This window comes from Engraulis encrasicolus, chromosome 18 (assembly GCF_034702125.1).
Source record: "Engraulis encrasicolus isolate BLACKSEA-1 chromosome 18, IST_EnEncr_1.0, whole genome shotgun sequence".
Classification (NCBI taxonomy): domain Eukaryota; kingdom Metazoa; phylum Chordata; class Actinopteri; order Clupeiformes; family Engraulidae; genus Engraulis; species Engraulis encrasicolus.
In genome coordinates, this window is record NC_085874.1 from 9,376,574 (window position 1) to 9,399,320 (window position 22,747).

Consider the following 22,747-nt stretch of genomic DNA (forward strand, 5'->3'; position numbering starts at 1 on the left):
CACAAACACACACACACACACACACACACACACACACACACACACACACACACACAAACACACACACACACACACTGAGTTGGCAACAATACAACACCGTCCACTGTGTTATGATATTATACAGTATGCTATAGAGTTAATGAATGCCATTATACGTACAGTATGTGTGTTAAATCTGTGGTCTGATTCACGTAAATGCCACAAGGGCATTCCCAACCTGCTCAACTTGCATTGCGTAATATTGCTGGTGGCTCACCTGCAGAATTGTGTGTGTGTGTGTGTGTGTGTGTGTGTGTAAGCCTGTGCATGTGTGTGTGTGTGTGTGTGTGTGTGTGTGTGTGTGTGTGTGTGTGTGTGTGTGTGTGTGTGTGTGTGTGTGTGTGTGTAAGCCTGTGCATGTGTGTGTGTGTGTGTGTGTGTGTGTGTGTGTGTGTGTGTTATACCTGCAGTACTGGGTCAGTGGCAGTACATAGCACTTGTCTTCGATGCAGGCCACGCTGTTGACATCCTGATGCTTAGATGCAAAGATCTCGTTCTGCAGACGTCAACACAAACACAGATACTATCAGCACTACTGGATTATTATTTGGATTATTAGCAAAGTAGCAATTGGACATTATTACATTATTAGTAGTGCTAATAGTGAGATCCAAGAGAGAGGCTGTCATCATGTTTTATCGTATGTATTGCACGCAAGTGCATTCGGCATGTTGGTGCGACGCCTTTTGAAGTTAACGTGTGCCCCTCAGACGCAACAGTAAAGCGCTTTCATACACTTTTGACACGTGACGAGGATTGTGCAGGTTTCCCGCCGTGTCGGCGATTTCCTTTTGCCACAGCGCATTTCTGTTGCTAAACGCAAATATGCTTTGCTGTGCCCTAACCAAAACCATCCTTAAACTAAACCTGTCAGTAAAGCAACGTTTCTGCTGCTTTACTTTAGCCAAGTAATGGTGGGGTGGCGTCCGCGCTAATGTCTCATCCTGAGCGTATCACTCGGTGCGTAATTCCAAGAGCAGTATAATGAAAAGGAAGAAAGGAGTCGCACACTGGAGCTGAATGCAGAATCAAAAACTGTATTAAACAAAGCCGAAAAAAGTAAATAAAACCGACAGACAGGGGACAAACGTTTCGGGTCTAGCCCATCATCAGTGCTCCAGTGTGCGACTCCTTTCTTCCTTTACATTACTTTAGCCAGAACCAGCGACATTTGGCAAATTTCTAGCTAAATTGTGCCCAAACGTAACCTGTCACAGGGCGCTGTGGAGCACGCTTCAACTTGCAAAGGCGTATTGGACACATGTGGTAGTGGGTTCAAATCAGCGTGTCATGTACACGCAATGCATGATGACATGTTGCAAGAGCAGTGTTAGTCCTGACATTGAAGTTGAGTTGTGGCCAGAGTGTGCATGTGTGTGCGCGTGTGCGTGTTTCTCTCCTTGTAGTGTGTGTTGGGGTCTGCGTGTGTGTGCACCAGGGATGGAAATAAGCACCCGTCCACCTGCCAATGACGGGTACATTTCAGTGGTGACTGGTAAATTTTTCAACCCACCAGTCACTTTGACTGGTAAAAACAGTGAGTGACTGGTAGATTTTGAAATCTACCTGCCACCGTGACTGGTGGGGAAGTTCCACCCCTGGTGTGCACGCGTGTGTGGTGTGTGTGTGCGTGCGCATGTTTCTCACCTGGTAGTGTGTGTGGGGGTCTGTGTGTGTGTGTGTGTGTGTGTGTGTGTGTGTGTGTGTGTGTGTGTGTGTGTGTGTGTGTGTGTGTGTGTGTGTGTGTGTGCGTCTCACCTGGCAGTGTGTTTTGAGTTCTGTGTGTGTTTGTGTGTGTGTGTGAATGTGTGTGAATGTGTGTGCATCTCACCTGGTAGTGTGTGTTGGGGTCTGCGTGTGTGTGTGTGTGTGTGTGTGTGTGTGTGTGTGTGTGTGTGTGTGTGTGTGTGTGTGTGTGTGTGTGTGTGTGTGTGTGTGTGTGTGTGTGTGTGTGTGTGCGCGTGCATGTGGTGTGTGTGTGCACGTGCATGTGGTGTGTGTGTGCACGCGCATGTTTCTCACCTGATAGTGTGTGTTGGGGTCTGCGTGTGTGTGTGTTGTGTGTGTGCATCTCACCTGGCAGTGTGTGTTGGGGTCTCGGCCCCCCTGTGTGTGTTCCGGACGGTAGTACCAGAAGAGACTCATCATCAGCTCCCCTGGGGAGACACACACACAAACACACACACTTATTTTCACACAGATTTAAGGAGCATCACAGTAATTCAATAGCTCAGCTACCCCAAACCCCATACCCAGCCCATACCACCCAGGGGGTTCCTGTTGGCTTTCATGGCATGTATGTCCGTGTGTGTGTGTGTGTGTGTGTGTGTGTGTGTGTGTGTGTGTGTGTGTGTGTGTGTATACATTATATGCGTGTATGTGGTGCATACAGTATGTGTGTATGTGTGTCTGTGTATACAGTATATTTGTAAGTGTGTGTGTGTGTGTGTGTGTGTTAGGGCTGTCAAAATTGCTCAAAAATAACATTCAAATATTCGCTCAGGAAGATCACATGAATTCGAACTATTCGAATAATTTGAATATTCCAACCCTTCGAATATCACGCAGGGGAGTGTTTCATGCAAGTTCAAAGACGAGGCGAAATGGTGAAGTGAAAGCCCTCACAAAAACGAACAGGACGTTAAAAAAAGCACTGGGCACGGAATAGACGGTGGGGAAAAGGCTCTTCCATGTCGATTTATTCGTTTGTTTTGTGCGGACAGATACATTTGAACGATACAAACTCGTTGGGAAAGCACAGAAGACAACCGGCACCACAGCAGATGCGCGCTCTCTCCCTCTCTCACTCACACTCACGCTCGCTCACACACACACACACACACACAAAAGCGGGACCCAACTTCTCCAACTACAGTAGAATCTAGGCTGTCGCCTACCTTGCTTGCTCGGTGTTGACTCCATGGCTGCTTTGCCAAACTTTGCCATGACACAGCCTGCATCGGTCTCGTGCCCTTACAATTCTTGACTGCCTCTTGTCGCCTTGAAGGCAGCGTTTATGGCGGACAGTGCAAAACATTGTGAAGACGTGTCGCTTATCTGTAGCTACAAAAATGCTATATTGCGACTTCATGGTGCTAACTCGTACATCGGCAGCTTCCAGCTTCCACTTCATCACTCGGCTCACTTTTTTCCGTGCCGGCCAAAATCCTTAAACTTTCATATTTTACATTTTGGGGCGGGTGTATGTTGTAAGTCATTCACGAGAGACGACAACTTCTTGCAATGCGGTTTAAATGGCAATAAGAACTGAAACGTCAAAACAATCTGCACGAGGCTGCTCCACCTATCAACAAAACCACTGTGGAGTAAAAATTAAAGGGGCAGCCGCGGTGCGCTTTAATGACCATGAACAACGAACAGCACCCAGTTAACAACTTCATAGAAATGCAACAAATGTCCATGTAGATGAAAAGTACATATGATAAAGACAACACAGGAGCTTAAATACTTTATTGTGCCGTCCAGTTGGGCTACCCTTCCTGCTTTCAGCCAGCGTCACCTCTACCATGCACGTTTTTTTCCACATTCGAATATTAATTTCCACATTCGAATTCGTCTTTTTTTGCACTATTCGAACTCGAATTCGAACTTCGAATATTTGTTGACAGCCCTGGTGTGTGTGTGTGTGTGTGTGTGTGTGTGTGTGTGTTCACCTGTCTTGGGTTCCTCCCAGATGGCTGATATCTTGGCTACGTATGGGTCTGATTTCTTGCGTGGTCCGGACCTCAGCAGCACTGTGTCCCTCACCCCGATCAGGTCCCCGTCACGACGAACACCCTCGAAACACACACGCAGCACCGGCTCGTCCTCTCCCTGCAGACACACACACACACGCACGCACACGCACACGCACACGCACACACACACACACACACACTACATTACACTTAGCAGAAATTTTCATCCAAAGCGTCTTACAAGGGAGGACATAATCAGTACACTGTATAGGAAGGAACATGCAGACTACACAGGGCAAATATGGTTAGTGCAGTCATTCTCAAACTTAAGAACACCAAGGCCCACTTTGAAATGTGAAAAAATTCCGGGGCCCACCAAACCATATACCCCGATATAATATAATATAATATAATACAGGATAATATAATATAATATAATATAATATAATATAATATAATATAATATAATACAGGATAATATAATATAATATAATATAATATAATATAATATAATATAATATAATATACATTGGAATGCACATTTGCTCAAAGGGTTTTTTGGGTCTTATTATAAATAATAAATCAGTAATTACAAAAACTCTTTATGCATGTGTGTGTGTGGGAAACATAAGGAGAAAGTGAAGAGACTCCTAAATACTGAATATGAAATTAGCATGGAACAAGCCAGCATTCACAGCGCAGAGAAATATACATTAGCCTGACATATAGTGAGCTAAATACCAAATGCTCCATTAATATATAGGAGGAAATAGCCTATTGTGGTAAGTCAAAACAGCAATGTTTCCCCTCACAATCGACCAAAAAATGATTTAAAATATACATTTTACACATACATCAACACCACAAGCATGAAAATACACCCTATCAAGACGGCAGATAGAAAATGTAACACTGTAATTTGCGGGTAACTCACGCAAAATATTTTGCGGTACAAAATTACCTCCGCGATTGAATGACACAATGTTTTAACATAAATCCTGCCTAATAGTACACCATAACACCTAAGAACACCAAATAAGAAAGTGTACTCATGTTTCTGGATGCACACAAGACATAAGATAACTAAACAACATGTGATTGTTATATAAACATGTGAGTATATTATTTTTTCTAGGACCTCTCGAGTCGCGGCCCACCTGCAGTACCGCCGCGGCGAGTGTTGGGAAAGTTCATTTTGTACGTGAACTAGTTCAAGTTCAAGTTCAAGTTCACAGCTCTCAGAATGAACTAGTTCGTTCATAGTTCACAAAATAAATAGCCATTTCAGATAGCCATTATTTAATGGGTTAATTACTGTTAACAAGGACATTGCTGGATATAACTGTATTTTAGTTGTGCATTAGAGCAGCGTTTTTTATTATTAGTAGTAATAGAGAGTATAGTCCTTTACTGTGTTTTCTGCAGTGTTGGGAAAGTTAGTTTTCTACTAGTTCATAGTTCAGTTCACAGCTCACCCCCCATGTTGAAAAAAGTGTAGGCCTAATTGACAAAGCCCATATTTAATTAGTTTTAACAATGAGATTGTTAGATATTAGTCTACTGTGTTTTAGTTTTGCATTAAGAGTGGTTTATCAGTAGGCCTAGTCGTCCTTCACAGTGTTTGTTGCTTAGACACTGTGTGTGCTGAGCGAGTTCACTTCTTTTCACTTACTGTATGGACTGGACTTATAACGGGTGCGTGGATTCTGTAACGTTTTCCTGCACTGTTGTTCTCTGTCTCATGCGCAAAATTTGCCATCCTGCAACATGCCAGTAGACAGATTTCTCTTGTTGTTGGTGCTGCGCGCGGCGCATTTTAACTTAAATAGTGAAGCGAGAGCACTCCACACTTATTCCAAACGCCCTGAAGACGGTCGCTAGAAGCGTTAATCTAAAAAGTCACCGGGAAGTCAGAAAACTCGCACATTGCTGGCTGGTTGCTGGCCGCTCTGATTTTAAGTAGAGCTATGCCTGCTGTTTGCTTGGTCCCGCCTCTTTGCACGAGACGAAAGACTGGTTTGAAGGTGATGAAATTCTAACTCACCAGACATAACATCTCATTCATTGTTAATGGGATTTTATGTCTGGTGAGTTAGAATGTCATCATCTCCAAAGCACCTAAACGTGGCATGGCAATCTACGGGTATATTGAAGAGTGAAGTGTGGGTCACCAGACCAAACAAACAAAAACAGCTGAGAGCAAAGCATCAAGGATATCTGGGCTTCCATAACTCCCATGCAATGCCCTGCCATTGACTTCAATGTTAAACGCAGCATTCCAGTTACTAAGACAAAGAGCTTATCACCAAGTATTGAACATTGAAATGTAATTTAGAAGGTACCAAATTCCAACTGTTTTGATGTAAATGGGAAAAAAGAAAGAAATTTGGATTACAACACTACAAAACTATTTTGCGTAATAATGTGGAACAGAGCATTTTAAGTTTTTTTATTATTTTAAAAAATACCGTTATCATTGGAAGGTTAATTCAAAAACTTTTCAATTGCACTCTAATGGCTGATGACTTGAAAATTATGACGACTGTCATTTGTATTGATTATTATTGGTAAGTAGCGAAAAATGTCATTTGCGTAATAATGTGGAATGCGGTGTATATCAGAGCAATTATACAGTATACCAGTTAAACACACACACACACACACCACACAGACACACCACAGACACACACACACACACACACACGGAAATCTAACTTCTAACTTCCCACATCACTACTAACACTTTTCCACAGGAAAACACCCACACATGCACACACACACACACACACACACCATTACGAACACCACCCACCCACACTCACACACACACACCACTATTAACACACACACATACACACTCACCACTACGAACACCTCTCTCTCCACAGGTTTTCCGAATGCTCTCCACCCATTGGTGGTGCGCCTGCGAGCGAGCTTCTTCTGCCGTCCACTGGGGGGCACTGTGACCTCCGGCTGCTTCGAGGAGGGAGGGGGCCGTCGGCCAGGCAGTGCCCCATTAGAGGGCTTCCTCCCCTGGGGACACTCCACACGGCCACCGCCCCCCATGCTTAGATCTCCCACCTGCCGCTGGTGGTGATGATGTCGGGTGTCAGGAGAGGAAGGGTGGGGCGGCACAGGGGCCGGAGGCGGGGTGGTAACCCGGGGCAATGGGCAGCCTGAAAGGGGCAGAGAGGGGGGGCTGCGGGAGTCTCGATGCCGCGGTGGGGATAGGTAGCCCTCTATGGACACACACACACACACACAGAGACGGGGTACACAGTGTCACAATACTGTATCACGGTACAAGGAGGCAGAATAGTGATAAGCCCTTTCAAAGTTCTATTACCCTTCAGTCCAGGAAACAACATCATATGATTTGACAGTGCTTCCAAATGCTTGAAATCATTGTTTTTTTTTACTTTTTAAAATTATTAGTAGCCTGTTGTATTTTATTTCACCAATTAAATATCATTGTTTTTATTTATAATTTTATTTTATAATGTTAGAAAAAAGCTAATAAATTAATTTAAAATGATAATTCAAAAAAATCGACTGGTCAAAGACCGTCATACAAACCAAATCGTGAATTGAGTGTATCGTTACAACCCTAATTGATACATATCACACCTGTCCTCCCCATTTCACCTGCTGACCCACATCACAGCTGTTCTGCCCTCCCCCTCCCTGCTCACCTGTCTTGACCTGCTGTCGGCACCTGCAGCAGCCACTGGTGAAGCAGCAGCCCCTGCTGTTGACGTGCGGTAGTGCTCCGTAGGCGTACGACGTGATCGCGTTGTAGCAGGGGGCTCTGAGCGGGGGACAGAAAGAGTGATGCGGGTGGGGGTGGGAGTGGGGCATGTGCACGTAGTAACTGGGGAAGCAGTGGTCGGCACACAGGCAGGGGTGGGGGCTGCTAATAGCTAGCGACGAGTGTGCTAACGAAGACGGGTGTGGCGGAAGTGATGTCACAAGGCATTCGTGCTTCACTGGAGTGAAGGGTCCTTCCTGAGGCTCCCCGGGGTAGCCGTGCTGTTGCCTGACGGCAGTGAAGGGTCCTTCCTGGGGTTCAGGGTAGCCGTGCTGCTGCCTGATGTAAATTCCCAGCTGGTGGCAGCAGAAGTCCAGGGGGGCTCCCTGAGGGGAGGGGCCACAACAGCAGTGGGTGTGGCTTATTGGCTCCTCCACCTGCTCTTCCTTCACCTGTTAATGTAGAGTTTATTCATTATTTAATGACTACAAATCCATACATGTAGATGATATACATAATATGATATAGATCATATACATAAACTACAATTTTATTAGTTCGTAATATGTATGGTAATGTAATGCAATACAAGAGAGATCGCTTTTACAAAATGTGATTAACATATGTTAAGTACAGTTAACATTGTAGGTAGAACTAACACACTGTACAGCGGGTTATCTTTAACCAGTTCCTCTCCTGTGTGAGGTTTTACATGATTATGTTTATTTATAACTCATGCTTCGGCCAATACACATGAAAATTCTTTTGGAACATTTACAATCAAATCTTGTGAACCAGTGTTGGCATCCTACTAACAGTTATCCCACTTAAGCTTCCATCCCTTAGTGCGCCGTACCATCACAATGACTTATTGCTCCTTCATGCCCCTTACCCCCTTAGTTACCACCTAACCTCCTTAGTTACTCTCTCACCCCTTAGTAACCCCCTCATCCGCCTAGTTATCACCCCTTACCCCCTTAGTTACCACCTCACCAATTTAGTTACCACCTCACCCACTGAGTTACCACCCCTTACCCCCTTACCTGGTTGAGTGGGTACTGTGCCACCTCCATCACCATGCCAGCCTGCTGGTATCCTGCCTTGGCCACATGGGGGCCCTCCACAGCCTCCTCCTCCCAGCGCGGGCTCAACTCGAACCCGCCCTTCCTGTAGTCCGTGCTGCCGGGACCCGCCATGGCAGACGAAGAGGAAGAGGAAGAGGAGGATCTCTGGGCAGAAGACTTCCGCTTTCGCTGCTGCTGCTGCTGCTCTCGCTGCTGCTGCTGCTGCTGATGATGATGATGAGGTCTCTTGGCCACAGCTGTGTGCATCCTGGTCTTAGCCAATGCCTTGTCCACAGCACTAGGAGGACTCTTGGGCTCTGGTTTGGCGTGCTGCTTGCTGCTGGCTGCAGATGAGCTGGTGAGCCTGAGCAAGGCGGCTGCGTTGAGCCCGGCCATTCGGCGCGGCGTCGGTGCAAACATGTTCCAGTCGATAAAGTCCTGCTTCTCTGTCGGCTTGGGCTTCCTTTTTAGAGGCTGCTGCTGCTGCAGAGTCTCTTGCTCTTGTTTTTGAGTTTGGTTTTGTTGCTGTTGGTGGGGTTGATTTTTCTGCTGTGGCTGTTGCAGTTTGTGCTGTTCTTTATGTTGCTGCTGTTGTTTGTGGCTTTGGCACGGTTGTGGTTTCCCAGTGGAGACCGGCTCAACTGGGCAGTCTGTAGTTGGGGAGCTACTAGTGGTGGCAGCAGGTGTGGCAGGGCCCCCTTGTGGTCCGTCCTGGAGTTGCTTCTTGGCCACTTTAGCAGCCGGAGGGTGCAGTTCCAGTAGCAGGCTGTTCACAGCCTCCGCGTTCAGGGAGGCCAGGCGACGTTTACGGGGCGGCAGAAGCAGAGGGGGTGGGGACGGGGATCGAGATGGAGATGGAGATGAAGAGGGCTTGTGCTTTTGGTGCTCCACTCTGACGCTAACAGAGGGATGCTGGGGTGAGGGAGGGTGAGAGGGTGGAGATGCCTCTAGCTTTTGATGTTGAGGATCAGGGGTTGGGGATGGGGAGGACTTCTGCCTCAGCAGCAGTCGATGCTTGTGATCTTGGCTTTGGCACTGTACCCCAGGGGCGATGGGATGAGTCGTCACCTGGAGCTCCGCATTGGGGGAGGCCAGACGGCATTTACGGGGCAGCAGAGGGGGCAGCAGCAGCTGAGCTGAGGACTCAGATGCAGAAGGGGGTGGAGATGGAGATGGAGAACACTCCTGGTTTTGGTTCTGGTGCTCCGCTGTGATGGTACCAGAGTGATACTTACAGGCCGGTAGAGGGAGCGGGGGTGGAGATGACGCTTGCTTTTGGTGCTGCGTATCAGGGGATGCAGATGGGAACGACTTTCGGCTTTGCTGCAGTCGACCCTTACGGGGCAAAAGAGGCAGCTGGGTTGGAGATGTGCATGGGGATGCAGACAGGGATGACCCTTGCTTTTGGTGCTGCGTACTCAGAGTGATGGATGAACGAGACTCGCGTTTATGGGGCAGCTGACCTGGAGATGGACATGGAGATGCGGATTTGGATCGAGGCGAAGCTTGCTTTGGATGCTGCACAACAGGGCCGGTGGAGGAACGAGGTGTCGCCTTGGGTTTTGCTTGTAGTGTCGGCTTACGGGCCTGCAGAGGCACAGAGAGAGTTGAGGATGGTGGCGGTGAGGGTGATGACTCCTGGCATCGGTGCTTCGTTCTGGGTGTGCATGAAGAAGTCACCTTCTCCTTCAGCTGGCACGGAAATGAGGACGAGTCTTGGGGTGAAAAAGACTTTAACTGTTGCTTTGCATGGCGTGTGACTACAGATGCTACCTGGAGCCCCTCTCTACCTGAACATGAAGATGCCACCTGTTCCTTCCCTCTAACTGTGTTTGCTGCGATGGTCCTGACGCTGCAAGGCTTGCTGTCTGACATATCCGCAGTGTTCACACCGTCTGATTTGCCCCCGTTTGGTGACGCGTTCCTCCATCTTAAAGACTCCCGTCTTTGGTGCTGTGCTTCGTGTGTGTTAGCGGGACAAGAATTCACAGTTTTCTTTGCTGGCGATGTGACCACGGATGTCTTGCCGCAGACTCTTTCCCTGCTGCTCGGGGTGGTAAAGCTGTCCGACTTGACTGCTGAGTCCGTACATGGCTTGCTGTGTGCTAAATTCTTCCCATCTGAGTTGACACCTGCCTTTATGAAGGCACTGTCCATGCTATCAGAGTTCTTAGCAGCAGACCTACCCCTGCGTAATGTCTGACTTCGCTCCCCAGTGTCCTTTCCTATGTCTACCGCATCTATGCTACCTGCGTTGGTCCTGCTGTCCGAACTGACTGCCGTTTCTGTCCTAGATGGCTTGCCGTCTCCTGTGTCTACCCGGTCTGAGGTGTCCGATGGGTTTGTGGCTGTAGGGTCTGTGTTGGCTGAGGACCTTCCTCTGTGTATCGGCTCACTCTGCTCCCTAGTGCACCTGCCTGTTACTGCGGGGTCAGTACGCGGCTTGCTGATTGCTGTGCTTGGACAGTTGTCCGAGTTATCAGCTTGCTTTGTAGCATCAGTGGCATGGGAGGTCTTGACTGACGACCTGCCCCTACGCAACGCCTGACTCCGCTCCCCGGAGTACCTGCTGTCCGAGTAGAGTGGAGGGTCCGTACATGGCTGGATGCCTCTTGTGTTGAAGGTGACAGCTGGGTGGGTGACAGCAGTGTTTGTGTTGTCAAAGTTTTTGGAAGAATACCTGCTAGAAATCCTCCTGTCCGAATTCACTGCAGTTTCAGTCCTCGATGGCTTCCCGCCTCCAGCACTTCCCTGGTCCACAAGGTTTGTGGTTGTAGGTCTTGTGTTTGTTGAGGACCTCCCCCTCTGTACCAGCTCACTCTGCTCTTTAGGGCATCTGGCTGTTGCTGCAGGGCCCGTACACGACTTGCTGTGGGCTGAATTCCTCCTATCTGAGTTGGCAGCTGGCTTTGTAACTGCAGGGTCCGCGTTTTGAGAGGTCTTGGCTGATGACCTACCCGTGTGTAACAGCTGGCTCTGCAGCCCTGTGCACCTGCCTGTGTCTGCTCCACTTGTGCTGTCTGAAGTGGCCTGGCTGTCGGGGCTGTCTGACCTAATTGCATTTGATTGAACTGGGCCTGTACATGGCTGGCTGTCTTTTGTGTTCGAGGTGACAACTGAGTTTGTGAGAGCAGTGTTTGTTTTATCAAAGTTCTTGGATGAAGACCTGCCCCTGGTCACCTGCTGGCTCTGTCCCCCCATGCCCCTCCCACTGGCTTGGGCTGCAGACGAGGACCCAACAGGTGTAGCACTATGCACCTGTCCTCTGGGCGAGCATCTAACAGGTGCACTATCCACCTTCGCAGCGGAGGAGACTCCCAAAGGTATATCAAGCTCTGCTTTGGTGTGGTCCCGCATAGGTAGGCTATCCACTTTGCCTCTAGAGGAGCCTCGTACAGGTAGACCAAGCACCTGTCTTCTGGATGAGCATCGCACAGGTAGGCTTTTCACCTCAGCTTTGAGGGATTGAGTCATAGGAGAACTATCAATCTCTGCTTTGGAGGGCTTTTGCAGAGGTCCATTATCCATCTTGCGTCTGGACGAGCATCGAGCAGGTAGACCACCCACCTGGGATTTGGAGGATCTTTGGAGAGGAGTACTATCCACCTGCTCCCTCAAGCAGCTTCGCACCTGGGCTTTGGAACAATTTTGTTGCACGCGGAGACAACTCACCTGTGCTTTGGATTGGCGTTGCACAGGTGCACCAAGAACTTTGACTCTTGAGGAGTTTCGCACAGGTAAACTACGCACCTGACCTCTGGAGTTATTTCTCACAAGCAGTCTACGCACCTCCCTTTTGGAAGGTCCCGCCACATGTAAACTTTGCACCTGGCCTCTGGAAGAGCTTCCAACAGGTAGACCAGCTACCTGGGCTTTGGAGGAGCTCGCCACAGGTAGTCGACGCACATGGGCTTTGGAGGTCCTTTCCACTGGTAGTCTACCCACTTGTGTTTTAGAGCAGCGCACCACAGGTACATTACGCACCTGTGCTTTAGAGGTCCTTACCACAGGTACATTGGACCCCTTTGCTTTAGGTCTGTGCTGGGCCGCTAGGCGTCGCACCTGGGCCCTGTTATCCTTCTGCGCCAGCTGGCTACCCACTAGGGGGCCTCCTCTCCTCCTCAGAGGATACTGCTTCCTGTCCAGCACTTCCTGCTCCTCTTTCGGCTTCTCTGATTGGTCCTTGTTCCACTGGGCCACGCCCTCCTTCGTGGCTCTGAGCTCATTCAGGAAGTGCCGTGGCAAGGACCGACCAATGGCATTAGCAGAGTTCTGCCTTCGCCCAATCAGATCCTGCCGTCCAGTTTGACCTAGCCTTGTGCTGTGGCCCCGCCTTGCCATGTGCTCCCGGCTCAGAGAACCCTTCTGCCTGGTGTGGGTCATCGCATCCTCTTATGCAGGGCCTGGAAACACAAACACACAAACACAGACACAGACACACACACACACGTCATTGCACAGTCTTAAAGGACAACAGTTGTAATGCTCACACTACTCTGGACTTGTCAGTACCTGAGTTTTTTTTGTTTTGTTCTTCAGCCTTTTCCGAGATCTTGGTCATTGTAATGGGGGCAGCGCTTTGTTTACATTTAAAAAATTTTTTTTATTTATTCCCAAAAACATCCGAAAGGTTATACAACATCAGCAGACAACTAGCAAACAGCAGTACCTTTTGGGAAAATATTTGGAGTAGGCCTATGTAAAAAATGTTTAAATGTAAACAAACGCTGCCCCCATTAGAATAGCTCATATCTCGGAAAGGGCTTAGCCGAAAAATGTGGCATCACCGAGTACTGTCAAGTCAAGGGTAGCGTGAGCAATGCAACAGCATATTGAAATTGACTGAACTGGTCCTTTAAACAAGGCCTCAAAACACACACACACAGGCACACGTGCACACACACACACACACAGTCACTTCATTGTAGGGCCTGGAAACACACACACACAGGTCATTGCATAGGCCTAGTCTTACGCAGGGCCTCGAAACACACACACGCACACACAGTCACTTCATACTCTTGCGCAGGGCCTGGAAATACACACAAAAACAAACACACACACACACAAACATTGACACAAACGGCATACCCTTATGCACACACGCACACAATCAGGGGTAGTGGCAGTGCATCATCTTATGCAGTGTGTGAGCGAGAGAGAAACATGTATGTAAGATATTGGCTTAGGTTCATAAAACAGTGAACAAACGATATATTCATGTATTGTAGAAAATCAACTAAATCGGCGTAACAGATCGATCATAGGTCAATAAAAAACTCAGCAAAAAAACAGCATGATTTAAATGAAAGTAGTATAGGACACAGGTGTTCGAAAAACATGAATGTCCTCAATCTGCATTTGAAGATGCCACACACAATGCTGGAAGATTTTAAGGTTTTGGTCTGGGCACAACTTAAATTGCTATAGCATTCTTTTGTTTAGTAACAGAATTTGGTATCAACCAAATGGAAAAGGTAGACATTTCACCACCAGTTTTTTCTATTCAATTTTCTAATGATAGACCTAACATAGTGCGGTGGGAACATAGAGAAAGCACTTCCATGAGTCCATCACGGAATACACTTCTGTGACCCAAATGCTGAATTTTGGCAAAATACACGAAACCGAGACAGATTTTGTGTCCCAACCAAGGGTCCCTGTTCATTTCATAGAATTCTGTGAGATCAGTTTGTTTAGCTAGAGCTGGGCAATATGGCTGAGAACTTGATAATTATATTTTGGAAATGCGAGGTAAGGCCTACGATTGTTACTGTCCTTGAAACTGAGGGGCTGAAAGCAAGGGATATGGTCAAAAACCTTGGTGTCCTTATTGACAGTAGCCAAAACTTGAACACTCACATGAAAGCCATTACTAAGTCTGCATTTTACCATCTAAAAACATTTTTAAACATGGGGGTCTTATGTCAAACATGCCTTCATTTGCAGTAGGGTTGACTATGGCAATATACTTTTTACAGGCCTCCCCAAAGGGACCATCAAAGAGCTTCAACTAAATCAAAATGCAGCAGCAAGGGTTCTTACAAAAAAAAAGATTGACCACATTACTCCAATTCTGAGGTCACTGTATTGGCTCCCAGTGAGCAAAAGAATTGACTTTAAGGCATTACTTCCTCTGTTTTAAATAATTAAATGGGATGCTACATACTGGATGCTTCAGCTGTATGCACCAACAAGATGACTAAGATTAACGGAGAAGAATGTTCTGGTTATTCAAATGCCAAAACAAAGTGTGGAGAGGCAGCCTTTCTCTTACACTGCAAAGCTTTCAACTAGCTTTCGCCTGCGAGTGGGTCTAGCCCCGGGCAATGCCCCAGAGCCTGAAACTGGCAGACCAATCACAATGCGGAAGATTTGTTTTGAATCTTTGGATGAAAATCGGGCAGTTCAGGCAGGTCAGAGCGTTGGCCTATAGGCACAGACACGGTTTGAAAAACAAAGGGTTGTTTCGAATCAACAATCTTCCGATGTCTCATTGATCGGGCCAGACTATATATTCACATTCAACCTCACATTTAGTCTGGTTTGCCAGGCTACACCCACTATTGATAGTCTTTAAAATCCAGATTCAAGATAAAGCTGTTCTCAACTGCCTTCCCTTTAGTTTGTTTTCAGGCCAGGGACAAACAAGACAGTGTGTGCGTGTGTGTGTGTGTGTGTGTGTGTGTGTGTGTGTGTGTGTGTGTGTGTGTGTGTGTGTGTGTGTGTGTGTGTGAGAGAGTGAGTGAGTGGGAGAGAGAGACAATGAACAAATGGATAAACAGTTGTATAGCAAAAGAGCCCATACACTAAAAGAACTAAATAGACAGGGATTAACACAAAAAAGACTCATTTCCATTGTGGTCCCTTGTGTGGTAGCAGGTGAGGGCATATGGTGGCATTCTTACACATACATACATGCCTACATACTTATTAATACCAACATTCATTCAGAGCACATAGAAAAATAAATGCATTAAAAGAAGTATATGGTTATGGCACCCAGACAGCTGTTCTCCAATAGGATGTAATGATACAGAGAGATTCTATGGCCACTGCCTCTTTCAGAAAGTTTTAGTCTACAGTCAACTAGTCCTCGTGTCTTTTTCAGATTGGCACAAAAGTCATGTGGTCGAAGAGAGGGGCAGAGGTTGCATAGAAACGCGACATTGGTCAGTGTGGCTGCATTAGCCCTATTTAGACATATGAGTTACACATACAGCCTATTTACACATGGGAGTTTAAATACAAATCTCGGAAGATGTGGCGTCACTTTTGTCTCACCCTCCGAAAGTGTAATACCACGACAGATAACAGAATCTGCATCGGTGCGTATCTGTGCGTCCATTCTGCGCTTCTGATGGCGCATTTAAAAGCGTGCGTGTGCGCATCTGACAAATGAGGGATGGTAGACAGGCGGATATGGCTCGGATCAGTTGTTGAGGTGGAAGCTTCTCGGTCGCTGTGGGGAATCCCTGAGCAGAACAGGAGCCTGTTTCTCCATCGCACAGCTTCCCCTACCCTCCCGCAACCCCGGTGTCCGCTCTCGGCACATGATCACACAACTTCCACACACATATCATGACAAGAACTTAGCCAAATCTGGATGTAGCCTAATGATATTTTAAACATAATAAAAGTGTTTATAAACAATCCATAATAGGCTATGACCCAAATAGGTCGCCTATACACTCAAATGGTAGCCAGGCTATCCATGAAGTGACATAGGCTACATAACTCGCAGTTCAAAACAACTGAAGCGATTTTTACATATTTAACTGTTGGATATTAGGCCTATATCTCAGGCTACTATTGAATGTCCCGATTTTCCATAACATTTATAGCTCGTATTTCTACGCCTCACCGGTGCCGACCGAGCCTCGTTTATCACCGCTCAATTCCGGGCACTGACACACATGTTTCTATCACAAATTGGCTTTCGTAATAGTATAAAACAAATCACTTAAGATTTAAAACGACATCAATGTATAACCAGTATAGACACGCTTCTTCAATTTGTGTTTTTCCACCGACCGAGATAGTCTGTCACAACGCTAAATCCCCTCAGAGATAACAAGCCACATTTGCGAACACTTGGGTTCGCTGACATCTAAACTTCTAAACATTAGCAAAAACATTAAGCGCAAAACCAAATGAGACATAGACATAACTTACATTACCCCGTGTTGACTTGTTAGACCAAAGCTCACCAAAACACCAAAGTGTGTGTGTGTGTGTGTGTGTGTGTGAGAGAGAGAGAGAGCTCTCGAAATGCGTCCTCTTCCTGGTTCGACACGGGCAACCTCATATTCCTCATTCTGACCAATTGGCACCCAGGCAGCGAGGGCTTGACAGCCCTGTTCTCCAATAGGCTTTGACCAGCTTTTCGTTATAGTAGTAAATATCGAGTGTTTAATTGCACACCAAATTGTGGGATTCGATCTATAACATGTCCGCCAGTTCCCTCAATGTCCAGGCGATGTGGGGACTGCGGTGGTGCGAATCACTCTCATCATCATCATCATCATCATCATCATCATCATCTCTATCACCGTCATCATTTTGTCCATCACCATGACCATCACGATAGAGTGTCTGACTTTGCCGCACGAAACGCACTGATGAGATCTCACTCATGCCAAAAAAGAGAAAAAAAAATGCAATTATCACAACAGCCAAGTTGTGACAGAGTAGCAAATGGCGGATGGTCTTTTATCCTACAATACCAGATCGTTTGAAAACGGCCTGTTCAGTTTGTTTCCCTTTGTAGTCTCAGCAAAACTTCGGAGCCGTTATTAGAAGACATTTACACAGAGGGTGCAGGTACAAGGACAATCCAGATTCCCTGAAACATAAACGCGCGCGCGCTCGCGAACTCCCACTCTTTTTACTCTCCCACAGAGCATGCATATCGGGACAGTTGGAGAATCCCAGAGGCAGCCTGCGATGAACAGTAACGTGCTGACTACAATGAGTCCTGTTGATTGTGGAATGCTTCACATCTCATTGCCGCTACCCTTTCAGGACACTTTCATCTACTTTTAAGGCACCTTATCAGGGCAATATTGCACCATGTTGGACTGAGGTCTTTCTTTCTTTCTTTTCTTTCTTTCCTCTCTTTCGGTCTTTCTTTCTTCAATGTATGTTTGCATACAACCGTGTATTTCTCCTGCAATGTCTGTATTATGTATGTGTAGACAAGGCTGCTAGTGTGTGTATTTTCTTCAGGATCTCCAGCGGTACAGTACTCTATACGCAGCACATTGGAGAATGGTATCACTATCAGCACTAAGCATTCAATTTACTCTCAAAGTGTTCAATCAACACTGTGCTTGTTATTGTGTACTCTTCGGCTCAATCCAGCATTACTGTGCCTGAAGATTTTCAATGTGTGTGGCCAGCTAGACACCTTGTCCTTCAGGACCACTAAAATTTACTCTACACGCAGTCGCCCACTTATTTTCAGTGTTCAAATTAGTTAAAGCACCTACACACAAAGTGTTTCAGTTTACTCTCTAAGTGTTAAATCAACACTACAAATGGTTACTTGCAGTGTTGTTTATTCCAAGTGGGTGCCGCGGCTTTCAGTTTGTGGCTGGGAGGGTGTGCAGTTCCACAAAGTAGTCCAATAGTCAAACAAAATGGAACTTGTCTTGCACACCACTGATGCCGATGCAACATTAAAGTGCATCATCATTGAAGGACCGAAGAACCGGAAACGTTTTACACAACACACTGGGTATCACTTTTTTCCCTTTCTTTTCTTCATGCATTCTTTCATTTTGCATGGACCAATGGTGGTGTGCGAGTTCCTTTTTGCTGGAGCATTCATCAGGTCATAACAGGAGTTAATGCTTCAGGATTACTGTGTTACAGTGAGAGATGGGCAAGTTACTCAGAAACTATAATGCTTTACTGATTACATGATACTGTCTTTTCAAAGTAATCCCTTACATTACAATATTACTATCTTTAAAACATCAGACATTGCACTTCTTTTGCGTTACTTTAGTTACTCTCACCAAAATAAAAGGATCCAGCAATTTACTGTGTAACTCGAAGTCATGAGTCATGACTCTTTCACCTCCCATCCAGGAGATGTTTCGGCAGCATTCAGACTAAAGCGTAGAAGGTTCAGTAATAGCTTCTTTCTGACCCACCACACTGAAGATTTCAATTTGGGGACACTGATGATGGGCTTGAGTCCCGAAACGTTTGTTTCCCAATTTGTCTTTGGTTTTCTTTATTTTCAGCTTTTAATATTGTTTCACTGATTTGCATTCAGCTCCTTTGTGAGACTCCTTCTCTCTCCCCACCACACTGAACACCATTAAAATCCAGGTTGCAGTAAAATATATTGTGACTTAAGTTACTTGCATTGTGACAAGTATATATAACAGCTCCCCACCAACTGCAATGCCTTACTTAACTGTGTTACAATGAAAAGTAATGCATTACAGTGATTCATTACTTTTGTAATGTGTTACTCCATTTCAGACAACATTTGGTCCCATTCAAAATTGCGTTAATTTTACTCTTTGGTCACTGTGGTTATTTTCAAGAGTACTGTAATTCTATCCAATATTTTGTAAATATCACTGAAATGTGAAAAAATATTCAACAGTGCTGGTACCTGGAGCAGAGTTAGCGAGTAATGGTCTTCACCCTAGAGTTGAAATCACACTGGCCAACTGCAATATTTGACACTGACTTTAGACTTCACTGTTAGAGTAATTTGACTCTCCATGTGTTGTAAATACTCTACGTATATCTGTGCAAGAACAGGATATGCTAGTCTTGCTCATGTGAACAGACTGGTAGACAGGCTTTTATACAAACAGACACACATGCAGAGAGACAGACGGATAGATGGACAGAGACACAAGGATAGACACACAGGCACACACAGACAGACAAACAGAGTGACAGAAGGACAGACAGACAGCAGGGAGCACAGATAGACAGGAAAACATACACCACGGCAGATCAACTTAACAGAGTGACAAAACGGCTGACAGACAGAAAGACAGACAGATACAGTGTAAAACATTGCACCCAGTTAAATGTAAAAAAGTAAGTTAACAGCTTAGAAATGGGGAAAAAAAAGAAAGCCAGACAAGTTGACTGGAAAACATACAGTACAGAAAGACAGATGGGTAGGCAGACATACGGAAAGGGTTAAGTTATGGTAATGTTCTGCCTATACTGTAGACAAGCCTGGCTCGGTATGTGTAAGAGACAGCAAGAGGACTATAACAGTTTAATACAACACAACACTCAACATTTCATTCACTCTTGTCTGGTGAAGCATTGGCTACTTTAGGTAACAGACGAGAAGAGTCTGGAAATGTGTTATAAACAAATGCATTGCAGGTCAAAGTTACTGTCAATCACGCGCCATGAAAAAGACATTTAAATGAGCCATCAAAATCATCATAATCAGATCATTCATCAATGTAACATCGTCTAAAACACAAACTTCAACACTCTCTTCAACACACACACACACACACACACACACACACACACACGGGCCAAATACAAGTTCCTACTGGAATCAACTAAGGAGGAAGAGTCATCCCCACTGTCCACTGCAATACAGAAGAGCAAAAGCAGCTAAGTATATAGGCCTATTTTCTCAGACATGCACACATAAAGTAATCTGAAAGGGCCCCTTCCCCAGATGGGGACCCAATTCTGGGCCCCCATCTCTTTGGGCCTGGGACAACATACCCCTTTAATGGGTGCCAACTAGCAGAATTCTGTTAGCTCCTAATGCCTCTCTTGACAACAGCAGATGATGCACACCAACACTGCAGCTTACACCAGTGACAACAACACTGCAGTTTGCAATAGTGACTACTTCAGCTGACCAACGTCTCTCAACATTTAATCAATCCATTTGCTATTATGCTGTTTTTCCCCCTTTTTTGTCTCCCAATTCCTGAAGATGTTATTCTTTCACAATTTGGCCCAACACTTTTCTTGCAAAACACACAACCAGAGAGTTGAGACACTAAGAGTTAACACGTTATAACCCTCCTGTTTACGTATGTTTTACAGCACTACAGTAAACACTGCACACCTTCATATCCCCCCGGGGATCAATGAGGTTACTCTACAACTACTCACCACTGCTGACCTATTGACCCCCAGGACCAGTGGACCCAAACCAGGCTGGCTGACAGTCTCACTTACTCTAGGGACACATAGCAGGCGACAGGCGAAACGAGCGAGGCGAAGAGAGGCGAAATTCAGTGTTCCAATCTGACAGCTCAACTGTCATCAGGTCGTCGCGGCGAATCAAATGGAATAGAACAGTTATGTTCTTGATTTGATTGGGCTGCCACAGGCGAATTCGCTCCTCATTTGCATAATATTAAACTTGGTTTAATAATTTTGCTTCGCTTCGCTCCTGTTCACTTGCTTTCGCTTGCCTTCCCCTCTCTCATAGGAATGAATGGCGAAGTTCGCCTCTCTTGGCCAAATTCGTGTCTATGTGTCCCTACCGTTAGTTATTGCACAGTGTGTGTGTGTGTGTGTGTATGTGTGTGTGTATTTATTGTACATGTCAGTATGCCAGTGTTTTTTACTGTGTGTATGTTAGTTTTTACTGCACATTTATTGTGTGTGTGCGTGTGCATGTGTGATTGTTGTCAATGTCTTATTTATATGTTTAGTTAAACTGCAAATTGGAGACCGCTTAAATACAATTTCAAACTTCTGTGCTAACCCCCTGCTACATAGATTTTTGACAAAATACACTTGACTTGATCACATGATCAGTGGAGCCCAACCGGGCTGTCTGATCACTTGACGAGGAGACCCCCACTCTGATCCCCACCACTGATCTGTAAATGGATTGCTCATCCCGTTATTTCAACACACAGCAATTTGAGGTACGAGCGCCGCCATTTTAAAGGGTCCCTCTCACCCACACGGTCCAATCAACTCCAGGACATAGAATGCTATTTTTGAAAGAAAGATAGGCGAAATCGGAACTTGATGCAGTGCATTTGACTGCAAAGAAAGAAAGCGTTCGTCTTGTGACAGTATATTTCTGCCTGCTTAGTTCTTGACCGTTTTCACTAAGCTATGACTACACAGTCCATGTCCAGGGCCAGGGTTACCAGGCAGCAGTCACGTGTGTTGTCCAGGGCCGTGACAGCTTTAGCTGGGCCCAGGGCAGAGTCATCTGAAAGAGCCCACCAGTGGTGTAGTGGGGATTTTTTAAGTGGGGGTACGCGATTTTTAACGTCATCAAATTATTAGGCAATTTATCATGTCAAACCTCCCAACTGTCCTTCATCTACAGTCATTGCTTCTCTGTTTTCATCTGTTTGGTCAATAACCCTCAATACTGCTATGTGATCATTCATTTTTGTTTTCAAACATGGGCAGAAGATTTTTTTTAAATCTCACTTCAGGAGAAGTGGGTGGACTGCGTACCCCCGCGTACCGCGCCCACTACACCCCTGGAGCCCACCATCCAATACAAACAATGTAATGAAAACCCAATTCTGGGCCCCCTCTCTCCCGGGGCCAGGGACAATTGAACTGACCCCTTTGTCCCCCCTTGTCAGCTTCCATGGTGTTGTCTAAATAGTACAGCTGCCTATGGGGTGCATCTCATTTTAGTCACAGGTTAGAATTACCACTCCCAATAATCACAAACATGTCCTATTGCATTTCAGAACAGGTACATACAGGTTAATTAAAACTGTAAGTACATGTTACCACAAACATACGTACGACACACACACACACTCTGACTCTCGTCCTCTCTGTCCATCTCTCTCTCTCTCACACACACACACACACACACACACACACACACAGGAAAAAGTTGTTTTCATGAAAAGTGTTCAGGTCCAAATCTGAATTTTAAAAGATGTTCATTTAGAAGATAACGGCAAAAGATTTCGATATACTTTCAACGGTAACGAACAGTCACAGTAAAAAATAGACCTAAACATCAAAATAAGCGTACCATTCCCCCTAAACTGCACTGTGGGAGAGATACAAGAGGAAAAAACAATTGGACAGACCTGGAAAAGGCGAAATCGTCATACCTTTTTTCAGCCGCTCCTGATATTTCGAGCAGCGTTGAAGAAAGACATTGATATGTAGATAGACTATGACATTGGAGTCATAATGCTTTATTACTACTGGCCAAGCCACTATTACTCTGCAGTTAT

The 22,747-nt window shown here is 45.8% G+C and overlaps 1 protein-coding gene across 1 annotated transcript in view; it reads right to left on the reverse strand.

The window, feature by feature from the left end:
• LOC134468988 (serine/arginine repetitive matrix protein 2-like) overlaps positions 1–22,747 on the reverse strand; it is a 32,888-nt gene that overhangs the window by 8,181 nt on the left and 1,960 nt on the right. Inside the window, exons 2-7 of the mRNA XM_063222957.1 lie at positions 8,529–12,952; positions 7,430–7,937; positions 6,600–6,976; positions 3,714–3,873; positions 2,116–2,195; positions 444–535 (exon numbers count right to left, since the gene is read on the reverse strand). Of these exons, the coding sequence (XP_063079027.1) occupies positions 444–535; positions 2,116–2,195; positions 3,714–3,873; positions 6,600–6,976; positions 7,430–7,937; positions 8,529–12,932 (5,621 nt within the window). The 5' untranslated portion in view covers positions 12,933–12,952. The remainder of the gene's footprint in view (positions 1–443; positions 536–2,115; positions 2,196–3,713; positions 3,874–6,599; positions 6,977–7,429; positions 7,938–8,528; positions 12,953–22,747) is intronic.